This window comes from Typopeltis vanoorti, chromosome 21 (genome assembly GCF_054136105.1).
Source record: "Typopeltis vanoorti isolate ZY-2024b chromosome 21, IOZ_Tvanoo_1.0, whole genome shotgun sequence".
In the NCBI taxonomy this organism is placed as follows: Eukaryota; Metazoa; Arthropoda; class Arachnida; order Uropygi; family Thelyphonidae; genus Typopeltis; species Typopeltis vanoorti.
In genome coordinates, this window is record NC_143569.1 from 36,907,534 (window position 1) to 36,926,422 (window position 18,889).

General features: G+C 34.0%; 1 protein-coding gene across 3 annotated transcripts in view; it reads right to left on the reverse strand.

Moving 5' to 3' along the window:
• Nucleotides 1-4,833: 4,833 nt before the first annotated feature.
• LOC150094744 (protein ABHD13-like) overlaps nucleotides 4,834-18,889 on the reverse strand; it is a 90,622-nt gene continuing 76,566 nt past the window's right edge. For all 3 annotated transcript variants that reach the window (XM_090411242.1, XM_090411241.1, XM_090411244.1), the window contains exon 8: nucleotides 4,834-4,967. In XM_090411242.1, coding sequence (XP_090267368.1) covers nucleotides 4,947-4,967 — 21 coding nt within the window. In that variant the 3' untranslated portion in view covers nucleotides 4,834-4,946. The remainder of the gene's footprint in view (nucleotides 4,968-18,889) is intronic.

The following is an 18,889-nucleotide window of genomic DNA, read 5'->3' on the forward strand; positions in this document are numbered from 1 at the left end:
AAAATGGAAGAATAGAAGAAAGAAATGAAAGAGGAAATATAGCATTAATATCACGTGTCTCGGTCGCAGCTGCATGGAGGAAACAATAATTATACATCTATATACCATTTTTCTGAACACTAATAGTGTTTCCTCCTACTTGTACACAGCGACCAAGACATGTGATATTATATGCATGAACTCGTTCTTGTATTCATAATTTAAATTCTGTTACCAGTTCTTCTACCTTCTCCCTGAATGAAGTTCATGACATATTGAGCGAATATATAGAAGTAATAAATTATATTTTGTTTTCTCTTACATGGCAACCGTTATTTAAAACATTATACTTATAAAGAAAGCAATTGCAAAAATATATTCATTTTATAAAAAGTTCAAATAATATTGCAAAAGATAAAAAAAATAAAGATTAAAATTAAAACCCATTAGAGGGGAAAAAAAATCTGTTGGAAAAATGAAGAAAACGAATTGAAAAAAATAAATATACTAAAACTTAAAAAAGAAATAAAACAATAAAGAAAAAATGCTAAACAAGATATAGAGAAAGGAGAAGATAAAAATGATACAAGAAACCATAAACAAAAAAATATTAATGTACTACGAAACAATCTCACGACAGCAAAAAGAAGAAAAAACAGAAATTACAGGCCTATAAATTTGATAATCCCAAGTATATATAAACTATTCATAAAAAATAATAGCAAACAGAATCACTAGGTTATTATATGAATCTCAGCCAAATGAACAATCATGTATGCAGTAGATCCTCACTCGTAATTCCCATCTATAAAAAGATAAATAAAATTGAAAGCGAGATTACAGAAAAATTCCTCTACTGAGTGTTCCAGGTAAAATTTATGCTACAACATGCTTGGGGAGAGGCTAAGAAAAATTGTGGAAGAGAAACTTGGAGAAAGAAAAGATGAATTCAGGCAAGATATGAGTTAAAGGATCATATTTTCAGTTTAAGACAAACAACTGCAAATTTGTGGAAATATAACAAGGATCTAAACTTAAGGTTTGTAGATATGAAAAGAATGAGAAGGTACCAAGAGAAAAGCATATTTCAAAACACTACAATTATATGAGATAAATATAGGTAGAGCACTACACAGTCTATATTTAAGTTTTAAGTCAGCAGTTAGAATTGAATAAAGTACAGGATGATAGTTTGATGTAAAACTGGGTGTAAGATAAGGGTGAACACCATCTCTTCCCTTATTCATCACATATATGGATTACATCATGAAAGAAAGAAGAACTGAGCTTTATGTCAAAACTTAGCTCTTTGCTTATGCAAATGATGTACTAAACAAATCCAATGCAAGTCTTCAGAATTCTTTGACTAAACTAAATAACAATTGTAACAAATTTTGCAGGAAAATCAGCAATAAAAACAACAAAACTATGAAATAAGCAGGAATATGGGAATCCTCGACTACATTCTCAATAGATGGAGAACCTATAGAACAAGTTTCAGTTATTTAGGTATAACTTTTAGAGCAAGTGGCAATGAAATATGGAAATAGACAACAGAATAAGCAAAACTGATAAAGTGAGGAGCCAGTTAATAAATTTATATGGAATAAGAAAGAAATTAGAACATTAACTATATACAAGATAGTATTCAAGCCAGTTTTCAACAAAACTATGAAAATAAGCAGGAATATGGAAATCCTCAACTACATTCTCAATAGATGGAGAACCTATAGAACAAGTTTCAGTTATTTAGATATGACTTTTAGAGAACGTGGCAATGAAATATGGAAATAGACAACAGAATAAGCAAAACTGATAAAGTGAGGAGCCAGTTAATAAACTTATATGGAATAAGAAAGAAATTAGAACATTAACTATATACAAGATAGTATTCAAGCCAGTTTCAACGTATGGATATAAGAGCTGGTTTAGAAGTAAAACAGCTGATCAAAGACTCAAAACCAGAAATATGACAGTTCTGAGAAAACGATTAGAGAAGTGAACAGATGGCATTAATGGCAAAATCATATCAAAAATAAAGATATAAGAAGAAACTTGGCATTAGGCATTCACAAATATGTTAGCAGAGCTAAGGTGATATGATTACTTAAACAGAATGGGGAGAAAAAAGAAAGGTTAGAAAAACAGGTATTTGATGGCAGGAAAAAGTCCCAGAAGACCAAGATATAAGTGAACTAATGCAATCAGACCGGCATACTGAAAAGTGACAGACTAACTGGAGCAAAATTGTTGATAGGAGATTAGTAATATCATCAATTTCCTGCCATGTACCCTCAACGGGTGTACAGGATATAATAGTACTACATGAAAAATTTACACCATTACTAACTTCCTATGTAAAATAACCCAGCTCTCAGATCCATAAGTTAAAATTGGTTTGAACATTGTTTTGTATATAGCTAATTTAATGTTTTGACTAATTTCTCTCGTTTCATATAAATTTATTCACATGACTTCCTATCATATAGGCTTTGTTGATTCTGTTCTCTATTTCCATATTTAATTTACCATCTTCACTAAAAAATCGCGCTTAAGTAGCTGAAATGTTTTACTTGTTCTACAGGTTCTTCATTCACAAAGCAGTTGATATTTTCGATGCGTTCTGCCTATTTTCATTGTCTTTGTCTTGTTATTGCTAATCTTCATGCAATATCTATTACAAAAGTTATTCAATTTAGTTATGGAATCTTGCAGACTTGTACTGAATTTATTTAAAAGTATAACACCATCTGCATAAGTAAAGAGCTAAGATCAACATCTCCAATTTTGATATCGGGTCACTTTCCTTCATAATGTGATCCATATAGATAATGAATAACAGACGAGATAATGTACATCCTTGTCAGACACCAGATTTAACATTAAATCATCTTCCTGTACTTCCTTCAATTCTAACTGCTGATTTACAACTCAAATAAAGACTAAGTATTGCTTGATATAATTCCCCACCGACACAATACAACTGTAGCGTTTTGAATAGCTTCTCTCTTGGCACCTTGTCATATGCCACAATATAAAATGAAATTAGTAATAACGTAAACTTAATAATGTAGTAAATATTATTTACTAAAAGTGATTTTAATAAATAATCACGTTCCTCTCCATAAAGATATAACTATTATTTCTTAACAACTATCTACTGGATTCTAACAGTAGTTTAGATGGAGTTCACCTGTGGTTTCATACATATTACATCACAACTGTAAAATTGCAACTTTGTTCAATTCTTTTTGCTTGACAACTTTAAGATATCAAATGAAATGTTACCAAAAAATTATGCTATAACTAAAAATTCATAAGTTATGTCAACATCATTGAATGGAATTAGACAAAGATACTTTTTGGACATTCCAAAAATAGAATTCAATAAATGAATTCCAACAGTGGCAGAAATGATGGGCAATTGTGTTATGAAGTTTTACTGAAATTGTGTAATTAATTCACTTTGAAGGAAACTAAACTCCATATCCAGTAAGTTTCTTATTCTCTGTGCAATCACACCAATCCATATACTTTTTTGAACAAAGCTTATAAATATTAACAATCAGCAGACCCATTAATTCACATAATCTATGAATACCTATTTTCTCTATAAGTTTTTTTGCTCTATAAAATATTGCATAAAATAAAGGCAGTTGATTCTCACCATAGCAAACACCACTAAAACTACCATAAAGTCCTGACCAAAGACCCATAGGTAAAAAGCTACTAAAAGAAATTCAGTATAGCACTATAACGAATTATTGCTGTTGCCCTTTACAAATTTGTGTTTGCTACAGTGAGAATTAACAGTACTTCAAAAGAAGCTTTTAGCTTCTGGAGATTAATCTCCTTTGGAGTGTATATTTCTACTGCTGTTAAACACCTTTAACAGTAGTAGAAATATACCTTAAACACCTTTCAAATACAATTTTCAACATCACTAAAAGCATTTTTGTGACATTTTTATTACTTTGGGGAAGGGGGGGGGGGGGAATGACTATTCCTAAATCAATAATGATATTGAGGAACTTAACTTTATTTAATTCTTGAGCTTTGAGCAGATAAATGACTCAACATCAAAGGAAACAATCGTGTAGAGTGACAGTGAATAATTACACAGGAACTAATTCATTAATGGGATACAGTATATAAATGACCAAAAACTGTACTACAAACTGGGCTGAGTTTTTGATTTCCTGTTATAATCCCACAGATAAGAAGCTGTTCAGCCTGCAGTGCAGGATAAAGTTAAGGAAAAAGATTACATGTGAAGGAACAGTAGTATAGCAAAGTTTCCATCTACCACATTTCCAGTTTGCAGCCATTTACAATGTACTTCACTGATGGCACAGAGAAAGTCAAATATTCTGGAGTTGGCTAAAGAATCTGTTTTTCCAACATATAGGTTGTGAATTCAAATTCCACTGTGGCATGGAATATCTTTAGGATGATCTTAATTGGTCAGTATAGGACTGCAGCACTACCTGCTTACTGGTCGCTTGAAGTGATTCAAAAACACCATGTTTATCACTAGAGCAGGGTTTCCAGATTATCTAATCTATAACCCTCTCATGGTACTATACCATACTGATGTGTAACCCTTTGATGAAATGGAACTGACATTAAAAAGATACAACTTGTGAGTTTATTAATACAAGCAGTACCTTTGTCCTAGTAATGTACTTGCATGCAAGGCAATGTAATTTACAAAGGAACCAAGAGTGATTTCTACATTGCTTTAGATCTTTATTTTATGATAATAAGTTGTAATTTTCAAGAATCTGTCCTATTTGAATTTTAATTATTATATCTTAAATATGCTGCTTTTGGTGAAATAACACTGTATACTGATTACAATCTTTAAATATTTATTTTAAACACAACTTAATGTAAGTGGCAAATTTCCTTATTTCAAGGTTATGGATGATTCAATACAAATGATGATATTCAATTAATGTTACAGTTCATTTGCAGTTAAGTTGAATCTGAAAAGATATTAAAAGAAATAATGAATTAAAATATTCCAAAATTACACCAAATAAAATTACAATTATACAACTGACAGATTCAATCTAATAAAACCTTAAAAAAGTCTGAGAGGCGTAAAGATTGGAAAATATTAATATTTTAGTTAAGCTAGAAATAAAAAATATATTTTTCAACCAAGCAAATGCAAATTAAATTATATACAGCTGACACCATAGTTCATTTATAAATAAACATACACTAATATCATTTGTCAAAAATTAAAACTTTTTTTTGTAACAAATTAATTATGTATTGAAGTGCTGAATCTTAATCTGCAAGGAAAAGAAAAAATTGCAATTTTTTTTTTTTTTTTGCTTTTTCTTTGCAGATTCTTTGTGTATAGACTATTTATTCTATAGTGTATAATTTGATATACACTATCATATATAGAACTTTTTCAAGGCAATTCAGGCTTATAATAAACAAGGTGGGGGTCTCACATCAGGCAATTAAAACCATCTCCCGTCTACATCTCCCAAATAGAGTCATTTAAGTGTCAAAACTAGGAGACCTCCATAATCTGTAAGGAATGCAGAGATCTAACTCAGTGTTATGCTTCATTATCCAACTGAACAATGAACCAAAGAGAATGGGCTAGCAATCTGCAACTTAGCTGAACAAATTGTATTCTGTATTAGTTAAACCAAAATCAAAAATGATAGTATAATATGATCATATGACATGTAAGCTAGAGCATTAGTCTACTGTTTTAGTAGAGTTGGTCTTATCTTTGGGTGATGTTACAATAGTAACATCAGGCTGTGTATGTGTAAGAGGGGGAGGATGAAACACGAATGAGAAAAATTTATGTCCAATGGCCTTTGTGAAGAAGCAGAAGGCCCAAATGCTATTTGAATAAGAGTCAAGTTTTCTGCATTTAGACCTTTCAAACTCAGATTTTGAAAGTTGATAATTTTTATGATTGAGAAGCTACAGTTCTACTCTCAAGCCACTTGTGATATGCTGGGTTTTTTTTCTTTCTTTTTTTTTTTCTACACTTGCTGAAAAACCAAGGCTTGGTTAGTCAGGAAGTTTAGGTAGAATGGGAGATGATGGCCTTCAACTTCAATAACAATTATTTCTCTAATCTGGTCTGAGCAGGTTTTTGAAGCAAGAGAATGGAAATCAGACCACCATGGGGAAAAAAAAGAGTAGAAGTCACAGAGACAATTGCTATTCCACCCTCTTTAGCACCATTAATAGCAAAAGCACACAAGATTGAGGATGGCTAGGTGAAGGGCATGCCACATTAAAGGAAACTTTGATGAGATCTGAGTTACCAAAAAGAGAACTGATCCCTAGAATATTTGAAAGCAGAACTTATTAAAAAAGGCCAAAGGTTAGCAGGATGGTAAAGATTATATGTATTTTGACAGGCAGATTGACTATTCTGTGTTGGGCCACTGTGAAATACAAAAATACTGTGACATTCCAACAAATCTGATTAATGGAATTGGAAAAGAGAAGCAGGTTTAAGCTGTGGACATTAAAATCCCAAAGAAAGATGACATTAGATGGCTTTAATGTGTCTGTACTTATGCTGCTTCAGAGACAGGTAATCAATAAAATCAGAATGGTTATCAGAATCTGAGAGAGGGATTCATGGTTTGACATTCTCTGACATTGGATATCACTTTTAACAAATGCAGACATGCCACCATTGTGATGGAAGGAATTGTGTAGGTTTGGACAGTTATTGAGGTTGCTGGAAGCAGTTCCATCAGGTATTTAGGAATAATAGGTCTGGTTTGGATGACTGAGTGGCAGAGGTGTACATCATTTATATTACTATTAAGGCCATGAACATTGGTAAAGTGGATATGAAAACTAAACTTGTCTTTGCTCACAAGTCTTATTATTGTTTGTGGAGGGTTTTTAGCTGAGTTTTTGTTTGGTCTTTTGATTTTTTGGATTTGTGTTGTCTCTTTTATGGATTTTTTTTTATGTGAAAGAATTTTTGTGATATATAGTAAAACTGTGAAAGAGCTTAATGGAAAAATTCTAGTGTCAACAGAAGAACAATTGGAAAGGTGGACAGCATTTTAGTCAAATCTTGAACAATAGCAGTGATAGAATATAAACAGAAATAACAAAAGGAGTAGATGAATTAAAAATTGATACCAGCCCACCATCTAAATTGGAGATAAAAAAAGCTATTAAAGAAAAAAAATGGGAAAGTAGCAGGACATGATAGTATCATGGCAGAGGTTCTAAAATCTGACACAACAACAACAATCACAGATATGCTATATCCACTATTCCAAGATATCTGTGAAAAATAGACATTCCCTAGGGATTGGGATATAGGAATAATAGTAAAAATATAAAAGAAAGGAGATATGGGAAACTGTAATAACTGGAAGGGCATAATGTATCATTATTGATACATTGCAAAATTTTCTGCAAAATTATTCTTTCAAGAATCTTTAATATTTTAGATGAGGGCATGAGAAGAGAGCAGTCTGGTTTTAGGCCAAATAGATCATGTATAGACCACATCAACACATTAAGAATAATAAACGAACAGTAGGGGTGAACTTAACTCTCCTTTATATTTGCTGTTTGTGGATTATGAAAAAGCCTTTGATTCCATTGCTAGAGATTGTGTGTGGAATGCACTTCAAAACAAAGGAATGCTACAGATGATAATAAGCCTCATACAGGAAGGATACAACAAACTCCAATGCCAGGTGCTGCATGATGGATATCTGACACAACTCTTTCAAACTGTATCTGGAGTGTGACAAGGATGTCTGATATCTCCCTAATTATTTATACTGGTGCTAGATCAAGGTCTAGAACAGACAGCAATGAAACATGCCAAAGGAATATTGTGGAAATTAAATAAAACTTTGGGTGATCTGGCCATGTAGATGATTATGTCTAATTGCTAACAGACATGCAGATATCCAAAATAAACTAATCACATTACAAGAAGAATCAATGAAAGTTGGTTTGAAAATAAATACAAACAAAAGAAAAGAAATCAGAATCAATGTGAACAACAAGGCACCAAGTGCAATTGAAAATGGGAAAATTGAAACTGTTTCACATTTTACATGTCTCGGCAGTGTTTTATCTGCAGATGGAGGACTAGAGATGTTAACATAAGGATTCAAAAGCAAGAAGTGCATATGCTAAACTAAGTAGAGTATGGAAAATGAAAAATATTTACATAGATACAAAATTAAAAATATTTAATGCATGTAGTAAATCAGTTCTTTTATATGGATGCGAAATGTAGTTGGTTTCAAAGGAAATACAAAGAGAACTACATTAATAAACCAATGTCTGCAGAGCATACTTCGAATTTGATGACCACAAATTATTACTAACGAAGACACCTCTCGAAAAGAACAAATCAGCAAAAAGTCAACCTTGAAATCAGAAAACAAAAATTTAGATAGATTGGACATACACTTAGGAAAGATAATGAAGAAACTGTCATGCAGCCCTGGAATGGAATCCACAAGGAAAGAGAACACGTAGCCATCCTAAAAATACATGGAGAAGATCGACTTTAATAGAATGTGAGAAGAAGAGTTTTGCTGAACTAAGACCAATAGCAAGAATAAGGAACCAATGGAAAGCATTTACTTTCCAAGACTTCCAATGTTCCTGATGAAATCCAAGAAAAAAGAAGAATAGTAAAACAGTATTAAATTATATCACCCACACAGATAGCACCCAACCTCCTGTCCATGCATAATCTCAACAGTTTCCCCCATATCATCATACTTGAACTCTCTCCAGAAATGATATGGCAGAGAAAATGGTAGCAGGAGTATTCACTAGTTGGTTGGGAAGCCTCCTGATTCATTACTATAAGGCTCAGTCCATGTACTATTTAGCAGCTGTCTGTATTCCTGTATCCTACAAACAGAGAGGAGGGGGGGGGAGAGTCTCAGTTCCTACAGTATATTTGGCATGTCCTTGAAAAGTGTTACCTGCACTGCATGATTAAAGGGAAGAAAGAAACCAGAGACACAGCAATAGGCCACAAGTAAGCAAACTAGAGAAGAGTTTCATCACAATGAAAGTCATCTACTACCTAGAGGTCTAGGTGCCATTTCCTCCAACTAGAGAACAGCCTTTGTAGCAGTAATACTCAGTGGATATCACATTTATAGAAACACACCACACTATAAGATGATAGTGCTGGATTTTTGTAGCTATTGTGACTCTCAAGGCATGCAGCTTGACAATTAATAGAGGCAAATTTGAACATATCTGAATCTTTCATACATCAAGAAACACTGTAAGAACAAAGAGATGGTTAGAGTTTTCACAATTACTCAGATGTTTTGAAGTTTCTCCTTTCTTTAACCATTCAAATATCTATGTAGATGAATATATCAACCATCTTAACTTCATATTCATGGCAATTTTTAGAGAAGATATGTATTACTTGTTCTAAAGATTTAGCACTAAAAATGCAGTTAATATATTTTCCTATGCTTCTGCTATTTTCATAACTTTTTTATTGATAATTAAAAAAAATGATAGCAGTTATTCAATTTACTCAAAAAAGAATCATGAAGATTCTGCAACAGATTTATTTATGAGCATAATATTATCTTCTTATATAAATAGCTGAGTTTAATACCTCTGGTTCTGATATTAGCTTTGATGCCATTTTTCCTTCATCATGTGATCAATGTAAATGACAAATGATGGAGATAGTATATAGTCATAATTTTACTCCTGATTTTATATCAAATCATATTCTTATATATCCTTTAATCTAATTGCTGACTTAAAATTTGCAGGCTATACATTGCTCTGCATAATGTCCCGTTTACACAATATAATGATCTGGAGTACTTAACAAATTTTCTTTTGGCTCAATCATATGCTTTTTCCAGATCTGCACGACTTAAATACAGATATTTGTTATATTCTCATTATTTCTTATCTATTTTTTTTAAAGTAAAAAAATCTGATGCTGACAATTTCTCTGACAAGAACCAAGCTTTTTCTCTTCCACAATTTTTCTTACCCTGTTCTAGCAAATCTTACCTGGAATACTCAGGATAAATTCCTTGTATTTGTTACACTGGTTTATTTCCCTTTTTTTTTTTTTATAAGTGGACATAATGAGAGGATGGATGGATGGATGGAGATTATGACAGCTTTAATCCAATCATCTGGAAGTCAATCTTTCAACCAGGTCTTCTAAATTATGTAGTGTCATCATCATCATCATCAAATTCCTGCCATGTACCCTCAAGGGGTGTACAGGATATGATAGTACTACATGAAAAATTTACATCATTACTAACTTCCTATCTACAATTTTCCTCAAGATCAGTCTGTTACTTGTCATGACTCCAAATTATCAGATCTTATATTTCTGTCGTCTAAGGCACTTTTTAGTGTATCAATCCACTTATATCTTGGTCTTCCTCTAGGTCCTTTTCCTGCCAACCTTGCAGAGAACACTTGTTTTGCCAATCTTTCCTCTCCCATTCTGTTTAAATGACCATACTACCTGAGATTAGCTCTGCTAACGCATTCCTGGATGCTGACAATGTCAAGTTCTTTCTTAATATCCTTGTTTTTAATATGATATTGCCATTGATGCCATCTGTTCACACCTCTAATCTTTCTCAGGATTCTCATATCTGTGGTCTCTAGTCTTTGGTCAAGTGTTTTACTTCTGACCCAGCTCTCAGATCCATAAGTTAAAACTGGTCTGAACACTGTCTTGTATACAGCTAATTTAGTGTTCCAACTAATTTGTCTCTTATTCCATATGAATTTATTCAATTGACTTCCTACCATACCAGCTTTCTTGATTCTGTTGTCTATTTCCATATTTAATTTACCATTTTCACTAAAACTCATACCTAAGTAGGTGAAAGGTTTTACTTGTTCCACAGATTCTCCGTTCACAATGCAGTTGACATTTTCAACGATCCTGCGTATTTTCATTCTCTTTGTCTTTTTATTGCTGACCTGTGGAACAAGAGAGAAGCTATTCAATACGCTACAGTTATATGGTGTCAATGGGACATTATATCCATTACAACAGTTATTCAATTTAGTCAAGGAATCTTGCAGACTCGTAGCAGATTTATTGATAAGTATAGCATCGACCGCATAAAGCAAACAGCTGACATTAACATCTCCAATTTTGATATCACGTTTAATACCACTTTCCTTCATAATGTGATCCATATAGATAATGAATAACAGAGGGGAATAATGTACATCCTTATCTCACACCAGATTTAACATTAAACCATCTTCCTGTATTTCTATCAATTCTAACAGCGAACTTACAAATCAAATAAGACTAAGTATTGCTTGATATAATGCCCGATTGACACCATATAACTGTAGCGTATTGAATATGCTATAATACTATAGCGTACTTATCCAGATCTACAAAACTCAAATAGAGATCTTTGTTATATTACCTTGCTTTCTCAACTATTTGTCATAAAGTGAAGATGTGATCCTGACAGTCTCTATTTGACCAGAATCCAGAATGTTCCTCACCAAGTTTTTCTTCTACAATTCTTCTCAATCGTTTCTCAAGTATACTTGCATATATCTTACCAGAAACACTCAGTAGGGAAATACTTCTATAATTCTCACTTTTTATATGGGTGTTTTATTTCCCTTTTTATATATGGGTATTATGAGAGCTCTACTCCAATCATCGAGAATTCGTCCCTCTGTCCAGGCCTTCTGAACCATGCAGTGCAGCCACTGTAAGACTTTTATACCACCATACTTCAGCATTTCTGGTCGAATATCATCTACTCCTGCTGCCTTTCCACATTTAAGCCTTTGATGGCTTTTTCTACTTCAAGTATGGATATGTATACCTGACTATATGGCTGTTGAGTATTTTTACCACTGTGCTATCACTGCTTGTTTCATTTAGCAATTTCTTGAAGTAATTACTCCATGCTTCAAAGATATCTTTTTCTCCCATTTTCATGTCACCTTTATCGTCTCTAACTGCTTTTACAGAACTCTTTCCTCCATTTCTAAGCTTCTTCAACAACCTCCAAAATATTTTGCCACCTTCTTGATATTTATTTTCTATGTTCTTGCCAAAGTCCTCCCATGACTTTTGTTTAGCTAGTTTTACACAGTGTTTAGCTTTCTTACATTTGTCTCTGTATTCTCTAAGAACACAAGCTGACTTATTTGCCAGGAACTTTTGATATGCTTTCTTCTTTTCCTTCACTGCCTCTTTAACTTCCTGTGTCCACCATGGAGTTCTAATTTTTCTATCCTTACAGACAACTTCACCACATGCCTCTCTAGCTGAATCAATCAGTGTTTTCTTCAAGGCTTGCCACTGAATCTCTAAGGTTTGGTTGCTGTTCTCAAACTCCTTCATTTTTTCTTCAATAATCTTTGTGTATTTTAGTCTACAGTTCACATCTGAGAGCTGCTCAACTTTTATTCACTTTAAAACTTTCTTACATGTTATTCTTTCCAATATGAAATTCAATTTTAACCTGCTCAAGACTAAATAGTGATCACTTCCAATTTCAAATCCTCTGTACACTCTGGTGTCCTGCACCAGGGAGAAAACATCACTATCAACAATAACATAGTCAACGAGACTTTTCTTATTTCTTGCCTCTTATCTTCATGTGAATCTGTGCACATTTTTATGTTGGAACATGGTGTTAGTAATAACCAGTCCATGTCCTGAGCAGAAATCCAACAAATATTTTCCATTATTATTAGCTTTGCTCTTTTCTCCAAATTTTCCCAAAATATTTTTGTATGTCTGACAATCATTTCCCACTCTGCTATTTAGATCCCCAACAAGGACCAACTTTTCGTTTTTCATTGTGTCAGATGCTTTCTCTAAATCCTCAAAAAATTCCTCCACTTCTACCTTAGTAGAACCTTCTGTGGGACCATAGGCACAAATAAGTCTCATTGTCCAGTTCCCCCATTCTGATATTTGCCCACATCACTCTACTTGAGACTGCCTGCCATTCAAGAAGATTAGCCTCGTATTTAGTGTTGAATACTATGGCTACTCCTTTTCCTTGATTGTCATTGCCTGAATAAAAAATTTTGTATTTATTGCTCAGAAAGATCTCACCAGTTTTTGAATTTTTTGTTTCAGTCACCGCTATTATGTCGATCTGGTACTTATCTAATTCCTCAGCTAGCTCCATTTCTTTGCCATTCAGGCTTCTTATGTTGATAGTACCGATCTTTATCTCTGGTGATATTGAGTTGGCGTGTTTTTTCAGATTTGTTCCAGTAGCTGACTTTTTGCTGTTCACCCTGGTTCCCTGGTGAAAACAACTGGGGCCTTGTTTAACCGGGCAACGCCCCAGCTGGCATAAAATTTTGTCATGTTGTACCATCATTTTGTAATTTGGTTTAAGCCAATAAGAATTACAATTTGGACGGCTAAATCCCAAATTGCCAGCTTATCCTCGTTCGTTCAGTATCCAGGTAGATACCCAACAGGGTTCACCACAAGAAGGTGAGGATTGGACATTAGGTCAGAAGCCCTGGTCGGTTCTCTGCATTCCTTTAAAGGCTATGTGGAGATCTCCTCTCAGTTATACAGCTTCGACCCTTAAGCACCATTTGTAGTGTAGCCAATGTAAAAATTTTTATACCTCCTGGATAAGAGATACCATGATACTTCTGGATTTTGCAAAGACATTTGGTAGGATTCCACGGTGGAAGTGGAATCCTACAATACAAACTAAAAGGAACAATTTGCAAAATAAAGTTTGCACTGTATAAAGTCTGCAAATAAAGCTTGCTTGGAGAGTGACTGACTGACAGGTATCAGAAAATTATTTAGTGTTTATTTACTGATGATGCTAAGTTAGGGAGAGTGATATGGAATGTAGCTAATGAGAATCCCTGCAACTGATTTGAACAGGTGGGTTCAAATGAAGAAATGACTAACTATGAATGCCAGTTCAACGTTGCTTAAAGTTATGCATGTTGGAAGGAGACCATTAAGGCACAGTATTATACTAATGAGAACTTGCTAGAAGTAATCAATGAAGCTAAAAATTTGGAAGTCACTATAGACTGAATTAAAGTTTAGGAGTCACAGTGCTAAGATGTTTATGTCATTACATCATATGACTTAAAGAAAACACTAACTTGTAGAATAGAAATTAGCATGTTATTCTCCCACTTTATAGGATTATGATAAGATTACACTGAGATTGCTGTGCACAGCTATGGACATCTGAATTCTAAGGAAATGGGGAGCCAGTTGAAAAGATACAGCAGTGAACAACCAATGTGATAACTATCCTACAGAATTGTGCATAGGAGGACATACTGATGGAATAACATTTTGAAAGTTTGAAGAACAGACAAAGGAGAGGAGACGTAATGAAACATACAGGTTAGCAAGAGATTCTTAAAATATAAACACAACTGGGATTTTGCATTTATTGATGGTGGTAAAACTTGAAGTCATCCCTAGAAGCTGGCTAGGGTTTTGTTAAGAAGTATGTGAGGTCTAGTTTCTTCTTGTGGCCTGTAGTGGATGTGTGGAATGGGCTACTATTAGATGTTTACGAGTATTCTAAATGGACCCCTTCCTTAAGGAAATGAGGAAGGGATCCATTTAGAGGTGCATTCTTAAAAATACTTTTAGCATATCTGGTTGAATAATATTAATATGAATAAATTTAATAGTTTTCAAATTTCAAATTTTGAGGCAAGAAATTTTTTTCAATACCAAAATGTACTTGGTTGGGCTCATTCATAGTTTTTATAACTGCTTTTTTTTTTTTTAATTTTAATTTAATTTAATTTTTTTATGCCAATGCTTATTGCATTTAATAATTTTTCAAAGCAATTACTCCAAGAGCCAGAATATTCTTGTCTTCTATTTTCATGCTGCCTTTATCATCTTGAGTTATTCCTTTTGCAGTACCCCTTCCTCAGTTTTTTCAACTTTTTTTTTTGTGATAACTATATTCTACATTATTTCCAAAGTTTTTCCATGATCATAGCTACTCTGACTGGTAACTAAGCTTTCTTACATGCTTGTTTGTATTCTCTATGTACACGTTTTTCCAATTTGCTGGGCATTTTCTATGAGTACCCCCCCCCCTTCTAGGATTGCTCTGAGTTGACCATGAAGTAATTTTTTTTTTCTATCTTTAAAGACAACCTGAATGCAGGCTCCCTTAGTTGAATTAAGGTTTTCTTTAGATTTTGGGACTGGGTTTCTGAATTTTGTGTCTTGTTTTCGAGATCTCAAGATGATTTAGAAAAATAATCTTCTGTACCTGTTGCTATTATCATCACTGAATTATTTCACCTTGATGAGCTGCTTGTGGTATATCACATTTATGGATGCTTCTGCATTACAAAAGAGCTAGATGTTTTCTTTTGCTTCTATCATTTCTTTTTAGCCAAACACCTAATGCAATACTCTTCACAAACTTTACAATCAATATCCAGTTATGGAATACTGTTTCCACATTTAAAGATGTACCCCCCCCCACCATCCCCAATTGCCTCAAAGAAATCCTAGATGCTATTTAAAAGATAAAACAAAAGTAATTAATGTTCCCCCTCTTTTATAAATCTACCATCCTCTTAGTATCTAGATACACAGAGAAAATACTCTCTATTCGTGGTCTGATTTTGAATTCACTATACTAACTAATACTCCTCTTTATTTTTGAATGCTACCTCTTCCATGTGGAACAAACCACTCCAATATTTTTACAAATTTATAGATTGCAGTGATTCAATATTTTTGTGTCAGAATTCCTTGTTTGCTTCCTAATCTGCCATATTAAATGAACATTGCCCTTATTCTAGTACAAATTAGAATTTTGAGTTAGAATCATAAATGCTTGACTACCACCAGTCAGCTTGCAGTTAAACTTTACTTTTCTAAGTGGCAAAGTGGATAGTGTCTCCACTTTGCTACCAATAGGGTCTTGGTTTGAATTGCAAGTGTGGCATGGATGTTTGTAAAAATCTTTACAGAGTAGAGATTTTTATCATCTAGTATGTGTGTTTGCAACCAATTTGCAAACTGGAGATCTTAAGTGCTAATGATGTTTTGTGTTATTTAAATTTGTTTGTTCTCCAGGAGAGGGATCTTGCTTTATCAACTTCTAGCTTACAAAGAATATGAATGAGCTGCAGGTTTTCAATTTTTCCAGGGGAGGGGTGGATGAGGAGCCTGTCATAAAGAAGCAGGTATTGCTATAAGGTTAAAGATCTTACACATGCAAACAGAATGTTGATCTTTAATTCGGCTTAAAAACATCATTTTCAGTCTGCCAAGGCAAAAAGTTAAAATGCTGAATTTGCCTTCCTACTAATGAACAAGTGGATAGTAAAAACCAGTTATTGAACAGATTACACACTATTCAAATAAAATGAACAAAAACTGGAAATATATTGGAAAAAAAAACTTCTAGTAACTTTTATTCCCTAGAGGGAATTATGCAAGGCCATTTAATCTTAACATTCTTTGAAAACTGATGGGCAACCAATCTCCACATTTAGCTATTAGTGATACTATTCCAAGAGTATCAATGATTTTAAGGCAACCAGAGAGGAGATCACAGCAGACAACTGCTACTATCTCATGGTTCCTAATGGTGTATATTATTATCTGAAAATAATGCGAGTTCTACGGTCAATTTTGTTAGCTGTGTGGTTAAACATGTGTTTCCAGGAGGAGACACTTTACTGACTGTACCAAAGATCAGCTAATTTGGAAATCTGCTGAAAAATTGCGAAGAAAAAAGTTCAAGTCAGCAATTAGAATCAAATTTACAATGGTGTTTCTTCTGGCAGTCTAGTGTGATGGAAGTATAATAGAGAAAATTAAATAAGGATTGTTGTTTAATTATTTGCTGACAAAAAGTTATGGAATTCATCACACCAGCAATGAAGGGTCAAAGCTATATAACTAAGAGGAGACCTCCACATAGCCTTTAAAGGAATGCAGAGAACCAACCAGGGCTTCTGACCTAATGTCCAATCCTCACCTTCTCGTGGTGCACCCTGTTGGGTATCTACCTGGATACTGAATGAACGAGGATGGGCTGACAATTTGTGATTTAGCTAACCAAATTTTATTCTTATTGGCTTAAATCAAAATAAAAAATGATGGTACAACATGACAAAATTTCATGCCGGCTGGGGCGTCGCCTGGTTAAACAAGGCTACCGTTGTTTTTGCCAGGGAACCAGGGCGAACAGCGAAAAGTCAGCTACTGGAACAAATCTGAAAACAAACCCCAACTCAACATCACCAGAGTTAAAGATCGGTACTATCAACGTAAGAAGCCTGAATGGCAAAGAAATGGAGCTAGCTGAGGAATTGGATAAGTACCAGATCGGCATAATAGGGGTGACAAACAAAAAAGACAAAAACTGGTGAGATCTTTCTGAGCAATAAATACAAAATGTTATATTCAGGCAATCAAGGAAAAGAAGGAGTAGCCATAGTATTCAACACAAAATACGAGGCTAATCTTCTTGAATGGCAGACAGTCTGAAGTAGAGAGATGTGGGCAAATATCAGAATGGGGAACTGGACAATGAGACTTATTTGTGCCTATGGTCCCACAGAAGGTTCTACAAAGGTAGAAGTGAAGGAATTTTTTGAGGCTTTAGAGAAAGCAACTGACACAATGAAAAAGGAAAAGTTGGTCCTTGTTGGGGATCTAAATAGCAGAGTGGGAAATGATTGTCAGACATACAAAAATATTTTGGGAAAACTTGGAGAAAAGAGCAAAGCTAATAATAATGGCAAATACCTGTTGGATTTCTGCTCAGGACATGGGCTGGTTATTACTAACACCATGTTCCAACATAAAAATGTGCACAAATTCACATGGAGAGAAGAGGCAAGGAATAAGAAAAGTCTCATTGACTATGTTATTGTTGATAGTGATGTTTTCTCCCTGGTGCAGGACACCATTGTACAGAGGATTTGATTCACTATTTAGTCTTGAGCAGGTTAAAATTGAATTTCATATTGAAATGAATAACATGTAAGAAAGTTTTAAAGTGAATAAAAGTTGAGCAGCTCTCAGATATGAACTGTAGATTAAAATACACAAAGATTATTGAAGAAAAAATGAAGGAGTTTGAGAACAGCAACCAAACCTTAGAGATTCAGTGGCAAGCCTTGAAGAAAACACTGATTGATTCAGCCAGAGAGGCATGTGGTGAGGTTATCTGCAAGGACAGAAAAATCAGAACTCCATGGTGGACACAGGAAGTTAAAGAGACAGTGAAGGAAAAGAAGAAAGCATATCAAAAGTTCCTGGCAAATAAGTCAGCTTGTGCTCTTAGAGAATACAGAGACAAATGTAAGAAAGCTAAACACTGTGTAAAACTAGCTAAACAAAAGTGATGGGAGGACTTTGGCATGAACATAGAAAATAAATATCACGAAGGTGGTAAGAGTGCTGTAAAAGGAATTAGAGATGATAAAGGTGACATGAAAATGGGAGAAAAGATATCCTTGAAGTATGGAGTAATTACTTCGAAAAATTGCTAAATGAAACAAGCAGTGATAGCACAGTGGTTAAAAACACTCAACAGACATACAGTCAGGAATACATATCCATACCTGAAGTAGAAAAAGCCATCAAAGGTTCAAAATGTGGAAAGGCAGCAGGAGTAGATGATATTTGACCAGAAATGCTGAAGTATGGTGGTATAAAAGTCTTGCAGTGGCTGCACTGCATAGTTCAGAAAGCCTGGACAGAGGAACGAATTCCCAATGATTGGAGTAGAGCTCTCATAATACCCATATGAGAAAAGGGAAATAAAACTAAATGTGAGAATTACAGAGGTATTTCCCTACTGAGTGTTCCTGGCAAGATTTATGCAAGTATACTTGAGAAACGGTTGCGAAGAATTGT